The sequence below is a fragment of the Hyaena hyaena genome, unplaced genomic scaffold (genome assembly GCF_003009895.1).
Source record: "Hyaena hyaena isolate Hyena2069 unplaced genomic scaffold, ASM300989v1 scaffold_16, whole genome shotgun sequence".
In the NCBI taxonomy this organism is placed as follows: Eukaryota; Metazoa; Chordata; class Mammalia; order Carnivora; family Hyaenidae; genus Hyaena; species Hyaena hyaena.
In genome coordinates this window covers 1,079,742-1,093,100 of record NW_024080650.1, presented here as the reverse complement: position 1 = coordinate 1,093,100, position 13,359 = coordinate 1,079,742, and the positions used below count along the sequence as shown (strand labels likewise).

General features: G+C 51.0%; 1 protein-coding gene across 4 annotated transcripts; it reads right to left on the bottom strand.

Moving 5' to 3' along the window:
- Nucleotides 1-1,960: 1,960 nt before the first annotated feature.
- On the bottom strand, nt 1,961-5,999 carry AP5S1 (adaptor related protein complex 5 subunit sigma 1). 4 transcript variants are annotated; one of them, XM_039223991.1, is made up of 3 exons: nt 5,916-5,999; nt 4,403-4,594; nt 1,961-3,093 (listed from the first exon to the last, which is right to left on the bottom strand). In XM_039223991.1, the coding sequence occupies exons 2-3, from the start codon at nt 4,576-4,578 to the stop codon at nt 2,667-2,669; spliced, it is 603 nt and encodes a 200-aa protein (XP_039079922.1). In that variant the 5' UTR covers nt 4,579-4,594; nt 5,916-5,999; the 3' UTR covers nt 1,961-2,666. The 4 variants fall into 4 exon arrangements, with proteins under 4 accessions (XP_039079922.1, XP_039079915.1, XP_039079927.1 ...); XM_039223984.1 differs by lacking the exon at nt 5,916-5,999 and adding an exon at nt 5,675-5,728; XM_039223996.1 differs by lacking the exon at nt 5,916-5,999 and adding an exon at nt 5,664-5,713.
- Between the last annotated feature and the right edge of the window lie 7,360 nt (nt 6,000-13,359).

Sequence of the window (13,359 nt, the reverse complement as noted above, 5' to 3'; positions counted from 1 at the left end):
ACCTTGTATCAGGCTGACCTATTGTGTAAGAAAACAGTGCAGGCAGGAAGTAGAATAAGAACCCAAGTTCATATTTGCTTGTATTTGTATAAAGAGAGGTAGGTATGTAGAAAATATAGAAAGCTATTATCCTTTGGGATAGTAGGGGAAACAGAATGGCAGACAAAGATATTATAAGAAAACTACAGGCCATTATTGCTCATGAACATAGAAGTAAAATGCTAACAAATAGAATCCAACAATGTATAAAAAGAATTATACACCATGACCAAGTGGAATTTATTCCAGGTGTGCAAGGCTGGTTCAACATTTGAAAATCAGTTAATGTAATCAATCCATCAGACTAAAAAAGAAAAGTCATACGGTCATAAAAACATGCAGAAAAAGCATTTGACAAAATCTAACATCCCTTCATGATAAAAAACAAAAAAACTCCCAGCAAACTAGGAATAGAGGGAAACTTCCTTAATTTAATACAGAATGATCTACAAAAAATCTACAGCCAACATCATAGTCAATGGCAAGAAAAGAGAAGCTTTAAAAACATTTTTTAATGTTTTATTTATTTCTAGGAGAGAGAGGGAGAGACAGCGTGAGCAGGGGAGGGTCAGAGAGAGAGGGAGACACAGAATCTGAAGCAGGCTCCAGGCTCTGAGCTGGCTGTCAGCACAGAGCCCGACCCGGGGCTCGAACCCACAAACCACGAGATCATGACCTGAGCGAAAGTCGGACGCTTAACCGACTGAGCCACCCAGGCGCCCTGTAAAAAATTTTAAATACTTTTATTTTTTATTTTTGAGAGAGACAGAGAGCACGCGCGCATAGGAGGGGCAGAGAGAGAGAGAGAGAGAGAGAGAGAGAGAGAGACAGACTGACTGAGGGTCCAAAGTGGGCTCAGCGCTGACAGCAGAGAGCCAGATGTGGGGCTCGAATCCACGAACCATGAGATCATGACTTGAGCCAAAGTCAGGAAGCTTAATTGACTGGGCCCCACAGTGCCCCTAGCCAACTCACTATTGAAGAAGAACAAAGTTGGAGAACTGACACCATCTGCATTGAAGACCTATGACTATATAAAGTAACAGTAATCAACACAGTGTGATATTGGCAGTTAAGAATAAAGAAATGGGTTTTTTTTCCAGTTGAATTGGTTTTTTTTTAACATTTACTTATGAGAAAGAAAGAGAGAGAGAGAACGCATGCATACACACAAATAGGGGAGGGGCAGAGACTGGGAGAGAGAATCCCAAGCAGGCCGACTTGGGGCTCACAAACCAAGAGATCATGATCTGAACTGAAACCAAGTGTTGGAGGCTTAAGAGACAGCATCCCCAATTGAATCATTTTAAACCACCATTTTAATCACCAGCTGCTGATTAAAGACCCAAAACAGGAGTTTGTTGCCCCACCTGTATCCTTTTGGGTTTGACCATCATGCAGCCAGGCCCAGCACCACACTTTTTTCTGGGGGCAGAAAGAGCCAGGGAATTTGCCTTAGGACCAACTCACAACCACTGACTTAAGAGAATGGCAGACAAACATCCTCAGTCCCTCACCCCTCAAGCAAGGTCACTCAGAAGTGATTGCTGTTACAGGCCCCCAGAGGCACTAAGCTCCCTACCCATCCTTGATAATGTATTTGAATGGGCTGCCTCCCCTTCCAGTACTTCCTAGAATCACCTCCCATGTAAACTGCTTGTAACTAATCCTTGTCTTAAGCTCTGCTTCTCAGAGATCCACACCAACCCACTACATTTTGGTGAAAGAAACAAGTACTACCATCCAAAGGGGGCACATTAGGAGACAGGGGTTGATATGTGGCACAAGAGGCGGAGACCTCCCAAGATGCTTCTCAGGGGCATCTTTGATCATGAAAGCTTAGATACCCAGCTCAGGGCCAAAGTGGCACATACTCATAGGAGCAAATATGCATTATGCAAATATGAAACAGAGAATGCAATCACACAACGAATGCTTTTAATTCAAAACAAGAAAGACAACTTCATCCTGGCTAAACTTCTTGCACCCACCTAATGGTACCTTCTCTCCCTGCAGACAAGGGAAACCCATGATTATCTTGAGGCTGCCTGGTGGGCAAGGGCTGGCCCCAAAGAGTGCTACAGAATCCCCCTGCTGAATGAACGACACATTTGTGAACTGTGGTGGGGCTGGACCTCGAGCAGGCCCTCACTGACAAAATCCTTGTTGATAATGCTGCCTAAGTGGGTACAAATACAGCAACCAGCTCCTCCACCCTGGGAGTCTCAGGTTCCTTCTGCACTGCGAGGACTGTGGGTTTGGAAGGAGAAAGTGGGCTGAGTTCCACTCCTCATGCTCCAACACTAGCAACTGGTGGACTGTTTTGGGGGCTGGCTGCCGGGGATGGGAGAAACTGGGGTCAAGGACGGGGGGGCTGGCCCTCTAGAGCAGTCTGAAACACGTCACAAGGCAGCTCCGGGCACAGGATGTTCTGGGATTCCTCCTCACCACCCTCTGCCCGCCCTCTTTTCTGCCAGTTTGTCCCATCCACTTGTCCTGGATGCGGCAGCACAGCAGAGCTGGGAGCCGGCTGAGAAGGAGGCCGATGCCAAGCTTCACCTGGCTGTGTGTCCATCCTTCCCCGTCCTCCTTCCCTGCCTCCCAGGAAGCCCCATCCCAGTGAGGGGTCAGCGGGGCCAGGCAGCACTGAGTTCCTTCTCCAGACCCTGGACAAACTGGTCATTGAGGAAGAGCAGCTGACCATGGGGCAGGAAGCGGGCGAGGATGCCCTCGATGCGATCGGCCCTAAGCAAGAGGTTGGTATTGGGGGTAAGCAGCCGGAGGTGGTCCAGGAGGAGGCGTGCCAGCAGCCGGAGAGTGCCCTCAGCCAGCAGCAGGTTCTCGTGGGTGTCCAGCACCAGGGCGAAGCCTAATGAGAGCACACCCAGCCACACCACTGTCCGAGGCTCCTGGAAAGGGTCCCCGGCTGCCAGGCGGAAGGCCCCAAGCGGGGCCTCCTGAAGGGGCACTGGCTCATCTGAGGACTGAAGCTGTAGGTCCACGGAGGTCCGGCCAGACGCCTGCTGCTGCAGCTGGCACATGGATTCCACCTGCCTGGGAAGAGTGGGTGGGTCACTGCCTTCTGTCATCTGCATGCCCACCCCTAAAACTGAGAGCTGCTATTAACTTCCTATCTCAGATATAGAAACTTAGGCCCAGAGAAACTAAGTGACCTGCCCAGGACCACAGAGCAGGAAGCATGAGCCATGACAGGAATCCAGGCTCCTGCCTCCAGGCCCTGAACCATCTCACTCCATGTGTTCAAGAGAAGGCAGGTTTTGAACACAGCTCCTTGGGCCAGGAAAGGGCACCAGGGGGAAAAGATGCCCTCATCAGCTTCACAGAGGCTTCCTTAACATAAAGAAACACAACATGAGAAATGCAGTAAAAGCCGTGTTCAACTGGCCTGTCCAACCTCTCCACCACCATCCTGCAACCGTCTTCAAATGAAAAAGAAAGACCTTCCACTTGACCCCTGAGGCTTTTGAAATCACTCTCTGATCCCTCCTGAATCATCTTCTAATTTGGGCCATGCGCAAGCTGGTTTTAAAGGCATTTGATTTTCTGTGCCACAGGAGGCGGGTGGAGGCCCAGAGGAACAAGGGGATGGCAAGAGACTAACAAAGGGGTGCCCGAGAATGTTAATCCCTGAACACAAAAGGCAGAGAGGTCAAGAGATTCTGGCATTTGCTGGCTCTGTCTGGGTCTGGGATGGAAAGGTCTAAGGCCAGCCCCTACATCTGGAACAGTATTTCCCACACAGTGCTCTTTCAGTGGTTTTCAGGAGGCTCTGGGTTCAGAATTCCCATGTACCACATTCTCTCTCCTCCTCAGGGATTCATAAAGCCTACAGGCATACTAACAGCCCTGAGAAGTCCTGCACTGCAAAGCTGTTCCGGGATCTGCCTACACCCAGATCCCAGCTCTGCCATGTTCTAGCTACATAACCTTGGGCAGATTAAGTTCCTTAAAGTCTCTGTACCTCAGTTTATTCATCTGTAAGGTAGGAATAATAGCTGTACCTATCTCAATAGACAGTTACAGGATTAATGAGTTCATATACATGAAATGCTCAGAACATAAAACTCTCAGCACATATGTACAGGCTCAATAAATGGTAACTATAACAATTAACGATGACGACCGCACTATTATTTCTTTAACCCTTTTTCACATAACACTTGTGAACAACTGAGGACAGCTCGTGGAAACACTACTCTAAAACATTCTCTCCGCTTCTTAGTATGATTCTCTGTGCCAACACTACTCTAAAACATTCTCTCCGCTTCTTAGTATGATTCTCTGTGCCCTGCAGAAAAGCCATCATAATCAGGCATGTGTTCAATGAAGGCCCGTGTGTTACCTGGCCACAGCCAAAATCTGCTCCTTTCGGAGGAGCCTGTCCCTCTCAGCACCATGTGGCCGTGGGTCATCAGGTGAATTCTCGGCACCAAAGATGCAGGAGTACAGCACTCGGCAAAGGCCCGTGTCCTGGGCCTGTGGAGCCCGCAAGGTGTGGATGAGGAAGGCGTGGACCATGGCTCCACGGTGGGCACTATGGGGAAGCCAGAGACCTCGGTGAGATGAGTGTTAAAGTTACAGGGCAGCCACAGGGCAGCATGTCACTAGTGCTCCTCAGCCACTCAAGAGACGCTTCCCACCTCTGAATAAAGGTGTCGGGTCAGCAGCACTTCTGCCCGCAACAGAGTCAAACGGTGAAGAAATCTCAATCGCTGCTTGGCCTTTTTGCTAAGATCAAGTGAAGAAATCTTAGACAACCCCAAACCCAGCTCTACAAAACAAATGGCCAGGAATCTTCAGTGTCAGGCATGAGAGTCAAGGGAACCTGGGGAGCTGCTCCACACTGAAGAAGACTAAAGAGAGTCAGCTGAATGCAGAGGAGGGATGGAGGGGGGAGCAGCCAATAAAAGAGTAGTTTCAACATACAGCACTATTAGGACAACTGGAAACATTTTAGGTAATAGTCTTGACCAATGTTACCTAATTTTGAATGTGGGAGAATGTTCTCCTTTTCAGATAATAAACACTGAACCCCCCCAAACACAGAACTAAAATAGCATCGTGTCTGCAGCTAACTTAATTATCAAAGGGTATGAAGTAGTTCTTTATAAGAAACTCTTGAAATTTTCTGTAAGTTTCAGATTACTTAAAAAGAAGACTACTAGGGGCGCCTGGGTGGCTCAGTCGGTTAAGCGACCGACTTCAGCTCGGGTCATGATCTCACGGTTGGTGGGTTCCAGCCCCGCATCAGGCTCTGCGCTGACAGCTCAGAGCCTGGAGCCTGTTTCAGATTCTGTGTCTCCCTCTCTCTCTCTCTGACCCTCCCTTGCTCACGCTGTCTTTCTCTCTCAGAAATAAAAATAAAAACATTTAAAAAGTTAAAAATATATATATATATGTGTATATATAAAATAAAGACTACTAAATAATAATGATGCTAATAACAAGGGTGTCTGGCTGGCTCAGTGGCCGGCCAGGGATGGAAAGGTAGCGGGTACACAGTAAGCAAGTATCTGTCATCTCTAATTAAGGGCAAAAAGATCGTTTAAAGTGGCCAAGCAGGAAGGTTCGCGAAGGCGCTCTGAGGGCGAGAACCAGCTGACCTGGCACTGACCTCCGGTGACCCTCCAGCGGCAAAAAGTGCGTCATCAGCCTCCGCCACCACGTCCCCCCTACCCACAGACAAATGGTAGCTACAAAAACCCTCACGTCACTGCCTCGCGCAACCCCGTGGCCCAGTGCATTTGGGGGGTTGTAGTTCCTTGCTCCAGTCAGACAGACCTAAGCAGGGCACCCCGCCCTGAGTGTGCTGTCCCTGAGCCCCGGGGCCGCTGTCCTCCAGGTGTCTTACTCACCCTTCCCTCCCCGCCTGCGGACCTCTGCTAACCGGCCGCTCGAACCGGTAGCGAGAGACCAATGGCGGCTGCAAGGTCCCTGGGCGCCTGCGCACGCCGGCCGCGAGAGCGCGCACGAGATGACGCGCTCAAGGTGGGCGGAGCCCGGACGGCCGGAGCGGGGAGGGACAGTGTTCTGACACCCGGAACCTCGGCGAGGGCTGCTTTTGCCCTCCTACCAAAGACCCCTTGCTTCGAGCTCCCTGCGAGGCCCATGTCCGTTAGTCCCAGACAGGGTGTAGGGGTTGCCACTCGGAGCCTCTGGACCAGCCGAGCTCCAGGCCACAGTCCCCAGCGACCGCAAGGGGGCGCAGCGGCCCGGCGTGTGAACCTTCCGGAAAAAACCGGGCAGCCGTGGAGTTGCCGGCGGGAGGGGTTCGGACTCCCGCGGCCCTTGCGAGCCTTCTGAAGCTCACGGGGCCTAACGGTGCAGGGCTGGTTCTCAAACTGGCCAGTACGCGTGGGAGTCACTGGGGTGCTTGTTAAAATGCGGGTTCCTGGGCTTTACTTTTGGAAATTGTGACTTCAGGACAAAGATGCATATTTAGGCAGTTCGTCGGTGAGGGTTTAGGGTTGTGGGTTCCTGAGGTGAGTTAAGACTAGGGTTCAGTTTCGAGTAGAACGATTCAAATTTATGCCCGTCCGCCACCCCCACCCCACCCTGTCACTAGCTGTGTGTACCTGGGTGAGTCACTTCGTTGGACCCCAGTGAAGGGTTTAGTAGGCTGATCAGTTTCCTTTTGCACTTCCACCTCTTAACAGGTTGACCCCTCTTTGAGGAAAGCTGTCAAAGGTGTAATGAAGAGACTTATTCTTTCAGCCTGAAAGGGGCATTGCCAGCCATCAGCCTCAATTAGGCCCCAATTAGAGGCTTGGCCCAAAGGTGTTTGGGGTCCTTGCAAGGTCTTGGCTTAGCCTCACTGCCTACCCTGGGCATCCCCACTCATGTATGTACTTTTGCCTTTTGGCAAGTGAACCCCTCAAGCCTCCCAGTGTTCTGGGCCTCAGAGCCTCCACGCTGGCTGTTCCCTCAGCCTAGAATGCCCTTTCTTTCCCCCTTTTTTTCCCCTTCAAAATGTGCTCAGACCAAAACTTAGGGGAAGCCTTCTTGCCTGGACCACCCATTAGCATTCGGCTGCTCTCTATGCACCCATTGTTGACGTCAGCCTGTGGTGGTGATGTCTCCATGGGGTATACCCAGGCCATGGCACACATGCTCTCTCCCCAGGGCCATGCACAAAGTAGGCCTGGAGCCAACAAGAACACACTCTCTGGTGACTGAAGAAATGAAGAGCGGGGCAGCTGAGGTGGGGACCCTGGAGCCAGGACTCTCGAAGGGCAAGGCATGCACTGGCCGTAGGACCAGGGCAGGGCGGCACCGAAGGAAGGCTACAGGAAATGGCCAGGGTCTGACTAGGGCATATGGGCATTTTGAACACAGTTACAACATAAAATACATTTGTAGATGGAGGGGCAGGCCCAGAGACCTTGTGAGAACTTGGTCACAAGACTGGAGTCATGTTGGCTCAGTTCCTGGTTGCTAGTCCCTATCGCGCTCAGCCAGGACCCGTGTCTGCCAGCTGATTACAGCAGGGAGCTGGCCAAGGGCTGTGGTTGCTTGGGGCCACCTGGCATCTGGAATACGGTATTCCAGCCTCTGTCCATTCCTTTTTTTAAAAAGTATTTTTATTTTTTACTTTTTAGAAAGAGAGTATAAGTTGGGGAGAGGGGCAGAGGGAGAAAGAGAATCCTAAGCAGGCCCCACACTCAGCATGGAGGCCAATGCGGGGCTCAATCCCACACCCCTGGGATCATGACCTGAGCTGAAATCAAGAGTCAGACACTCAACCAACTGAGCCACCCAGGCACCCCTCTGTCCATTCCTTAGGCAGTGAGTCCACTCCAAGTCCCAGGCCACGAGGGGCTGGTCGTGTGAGGTACGTGAAGGAGACAGCAGTGAAAATCTAGCCTGAGCCAATACTGTGGAGGGCTATGGAGGACCCGGACGGAGGTGGTGTCCTGATAAGTAGCAGAGCAAACTCAAGTGCCATTCCCTACTTTTTTGCAGCCTTCAGCCAACCTATGATCTCCAGGTGTAAAGCCAGAAGCTGAGGACAGTGAGGCAGGAAGGAGCCGGGGTCCCCCAACATGCTGTAGAGCCTTCTTGCTGAGTGAGGAGCACACACATTTATTTCGTTAAACAGCCGTGTGGGGTTGCTGTTACATACAGTCTAAGTCATGCCCAAGTGAGGCAGCATGTGAAGGGGTCTGGCATACAGTAGGCACTTGGTAAATCAATAAATGTTGACAACCCTTAATACAGAGGCAGCATAGGAGAAGGTGTCGGAGAGGCAGTGGTTAGCACCGGAAAGCAAGTGGGGTCTTCTGGTCTGATGGGAGGCAGAGGCAGAGGGACAGACAGGTTGAACTTTCCAGTGCTTCCCAGAGTTATAAAACCAGTCCTCTAGACAAAATGGAACAGTCTGAGTGTGATGGAGGCAACGTGCATTGCATGTTCACGTGTGTGAGGCTTTCGTAGTGGGTACCCTACAGATTGCGGCTGGGCCAGGCATACAATAGGTGCAGATGTAGGTTTGTGGTGTATGGATAGATGTGTGTGTGTGTGTGTGAGAGAGAGAGAGAGAGAGAGAGAGAGAGAAACTGAGGAGAGAAGGAAGAAAAGTAAAATAAAGCACTACAAAAAAAAAAAATTAGAGGAGCTTGAACAAAGAAGGTGGCTGGATTTAGGGCCTGGCCCGCCTGTCTAGAAGTGGCTCAGGATCACAGCTTCCTGTCATTTCCCCTCTCCTCCCTCTGGCTGTGTGCAGAGGTGCCCATCACTCTACTCTCTAGCCCTGCTCTGCTCAGTGGTCCTCTGAATTAGGGTCAAGGGTTGCCTGCACCCTCTTGCATTGGGCCCCTTCCCCACACTCCCATCCTCCACCACTCCCTGCCCATGTCAGGGTGAGGCCTACCCCATGGTGGCAGGCAGCCTGGTGCCTGCCACTATGATGTGTGCACAGTGATTCAACTGATTCAACTTGGAAAGCAGATTCCGTTCGGGACCTACCCAAGCCATAGCAGTGTCCTGATTCACAGGTGGGCAGCCTGGCTTGGGAAGCCCTGATGCTTCTCCCAGATATTAGAAACCAACCCCCAGGTCCTGCTTACACACCTCCAGAGACAGGGAACTCACTCCCTGGGGACAGCCCCATTGGTTTTTGACAGCTGGAAACCCTTACTGATGACCTTTACAGACCCTGAGTCCTCAAGCCAGACTAGTTGAGCCACCACCTACTTCTGGATGTGGGGAGGGCAATTGGGTGGAATCTGCCAGCTCCAGGCAGTGGATTTTTTGAATGGCTCCCTGATAAGGATGTCTAGCCATTTCTCACAGAGTAGAGCAGCAAACTAAGAGGAAGAAGGGATCTGCTTTTTTGAGAATCCAGGCAGGCTGAGATTAAGTGGACAAGGCTGCTGTAGAATAAACGGGACTAAATTCAGGCAAGGCTCATCCTTCCATCCCCCTGGGTCATCTCAGACACGGCATTGTCCTGCGCAGGCCGCTTTCCACCAGCCACACAGATGGTTTCCTCCTCTGTCTCCACCACATCCCGTTCCACAGCTTCCTAATTGCTACCTGGACTGGTGCAGTAGGCCACCAGCCTACCTACAGCAGCTGGGCTCTTCTCCTACAACCCATCACCTAGGGGCTAGCCAATGTGCAGAAAACGGACAAAAGCCTCAGTCTGGACCCCCCTTTAAAATGATTTTCAGGGACGCCTGGGTGGCTCAGTCCGTTGAGCGTCCGACTTCAGCCCAGGTCATGATCTCAGTTTGTGGGTTCGAGCCCCGCGTCGACTCTGTGCTGATGGCTAGCTGGGAGCCTGGAGCCTGCTTTGGATGCTGTGTCTCCCTCTCTCTGACCCTCCCCTGCTCATGCTGTCTCTCTCTCAGAAATAAATAAAATATTTTTAAAATATGATTTTCAGGCTTATCCTTTTTACCTGTCCGTTCTTTCATCCTCACACTGGCCCTAAGTAGTAACAGCCATGGCCAACTCTTGTATTGCACTCACTGTAGATAGGTTCTGTTCTGAGTGCTTTACATACACTAATTCATTTGATCCAATCCGCTATCCTTTGAAGGAGGGCCTCTACAATCCCCATTTTACAGATGAGGAAATTAAGGCACACTGAGCTCAAGTAACTTTCCTGGTGTTACCCATGTGCTAAGGGAGATGTGCATGTCAGTAGATTTCAGCCTGCCCCTCCCCCCTTGTGTGTCCCCCTTCCTCCCTGTCCCCACACAATGGCCCCAGGGGCTGGCTCAGCCCCTGCTCCAAATTCCAGAAGACCATAAGCCTCCTCCAACCCCTGCCCTGCTTACCTTCTACAACCCAACCCTGGGAGCTCCATCCCACCCTCGGGGAGCCCCAGGCCCCATGGAAGTCATCTTGGCTGGGCTCCAGGAGGAGGTGGCCATGTGTGATTCGTCCTTTCAAACAGCCGAGCTTCCTGCAGGGCTGACAGCCAGAAGGCCCCACGAGGCGGCTCAGACCCAGCCACGTGAGGCCTCCTCCCCTCCCGCTGCCCCAGGCCGCTGACTCAGAGCCTGGCAGCCTCCCAGGGGCGTGTGCTGGAGCAGCTGGGTGCGGCGGAGGCTGCCCTAGCGGCACATGGCTGGCACCCACACCAATTCCTGTGTGGGTTGGGTGGGAATGCTTCTTACCTTCTGTCCCATGACCGACTGTCTTCTTTGAACAATCGGCTGTGACCAAGTCCACATCCTCCGGCGTTCTCTTAAGGCCTGGCTTTCCCGGCTGTAGAACAGCAACTTCTCTGTCATTACTCAACTTCCCTCTCCTGATTGTTTCCAGATTCCACGAGGCCGTGGACCTCCTTGTCTAAACATCCCTCCTTTCTGCACTAACAGTTTTATTGCCTCTGGAAAGTGGGTGCCAATGTGTTCGATTCCAGGGATGAAGACTTTTTAGAAATCCCAAGTTTTCTAGACGGCTGTCGTCAGTGGATGGACCCAAGCCAATGACATCCGGCAAATTAACTCTGAAGAGTCACTTTAACTTTTTAAAGAATCTGACTTGAGGGGGAAAAAATAAGACTAGTATTTCAATATAGGAGAGCCAGAAAACAGGCTGGGCTTGAACCTTGCTGCTGTGGCACAACGCGTAGGTTCAGCACTTAACAGAGCTCTTGCTGTATACAATGATCACGTTTTCTGGTTAAGAGAGAGAAATTAAAATCGATCAATTTTGACGAGCATATGGAGCAACAGAATTCTCACTCTGCTGGTAGAAAACGCTAAAGCTGAGCGAACACACTATGACCCAGGACTTCCACTCCTAGGTATATTGCCAGTACCATTTGAAATCATTTCATCAAGGGCAGAATGAAAATGTTCTATACCTAATTGTGATGGTGCTTACACAACTGCATGCATTTGTCTAAACTCACAGAACAGAACCATACACTCACATGGGTGAATTTCACTGCATATAAATTGTATCTTTATTTTTACTTTATTTTATATATTCTTTAAGTAGGCTTCATGCCCAGGGTAGAGCCCAATGTGGGGCTTGAACTCACGACCCTGAGATCAAGACCTAAGTTGAAATTGAGATTAGGACACTTAACTGACTAAGCCACCCAGGCACCCCTGTATCTTAATTTTTTTAATGTAAAAATCAGAAGAAAAAAAGTAGAATGAATAATTCAATTTAGGAGTATAGCCACACAGTGGAATACTATACAGCAATGAACAAAAACAAGCCACCGCTAAGGGAAACATAAATAAATCTCAAAATCATGCTGAGTAAAAGAAGCCCGATGTAAGGGTACGAACTGTATGATTTCATGTATATGAAGCTCAAAAACAGGAGAAACAAATCTATCCTGACAGAGGTCAGAGCAGTGGGGACTCCTGGAGTGCAGGCAACTGGAAGGGAGCAAAAGAGTCTCATGGGATTCTAGAAAGGTCCTTTATCCTGAGCTGTGTAATGGTTCCTCGGGTCTGTGCTCTCTGCTTAAGACGTGGATTACTCTTCAATTTAAAAAGAAAACATTTTTTAAAATTGTTTTTGCAAGTGACCCAGTGAGCAATTCAGCTGATAGCCATAGCCCACCAGTGCCCACTGACTTGGTCAGCTTGGCACAGGCCAGCTCCCCACCTGTGCTTGGCCCCACGGGGCTCTTTAACCATGGAAGCAGGCTGCACATGGCTGCTCCCAGGCTGGAATTCCTGCCCCACCCTGGCCCGTGCAAAATAACCCTTAAAACTGGCCAGCGGCCCAGGATTTTAAACCACTTCCTTGCCTGATCTGCGTCCCTTTATAAGCATCCAGGAAAGAAGTTATAGCTTCTCGTGCTAGGGGGAGGAGAGATTGGGGCACCTCTGCCCCTTCCCCTGAGCTTCCCAGGGGTCGATGGGGTCCTTCCTGAGTTGGAGGGCAAACCTCTGGCATTCCCTCTCCCAGTCTCAGGCCCACCCCCGCCAGGGTATATGTGAGCACCAGGACCTTCTCTGGGGGAAGTTTTGTCTTGGCTTGATCAAGGCCCTCTCCCTGCCTCCTCCTCCTCTTCCCCTGCAAAATGAGCTATATACCTACCTGGTAAGCTTAGGAGACATGTATGTGTCTGGAACAGTCTGAATGCCCCGTGACCACAACTATGGCTCTGATGGTGAGATAGGAGGAGGACAGGTGTAGTCTCAGATGTCAGCACCTGGCACACACCCTGGCCATTGTTAGACACTCAGCACCCATTGCTCCCTCCTCCCGTGTGGCCAGACCCTGACCCATGGGGTGGAAAGAGGACACTCAGAGCAGAAGCCAGGCAACCCAGCCCCACCTGCTTGGCTGCTCTGGGACCAGGGTGGGAGATGAGGAGTGGGAGAGCCCTGGGCAGCTGGAATGCCTGCTCTGCTTGTATCTGCTGTGTGACTTAGGGGCAACCACATGCCCTCTCTGCGCATCCAGCAGCCTTCCTCCTCTGTAAAACCAGGAAGGAGGGAGAGGGGCTTCCTGGGACCATTTAAGCAGAGTGGAGCAAACAAATCTTAGTAGGACAGTGCCCAGGGCTTTCTCTCCTTCCCTATTTCACCCTGTTCCTCAGGGGTCTACACAGATATTTTCCTTTTTCTGGGGCAAGTCCCCTTACTCACATAAATGCTGTCCTTGGTGTCAGCTGCCCGCTCAGTGGAGAGGGCTTCTAGAGCTTTCAGAGCCCCTCCCTCCCTGAGCAAAGGCTCAGGCCCCCAGACCATCAAAGTCACACCCCCAACAGCCCCCACCCATTGTGCCCTTGCAGGGGGCCTGGACCAAGAGGGAAGACCAAGCCTTTAGGCATAAGAATCTTGGAGGAAAAGCCGGAGATAAGGCAGGCACTAT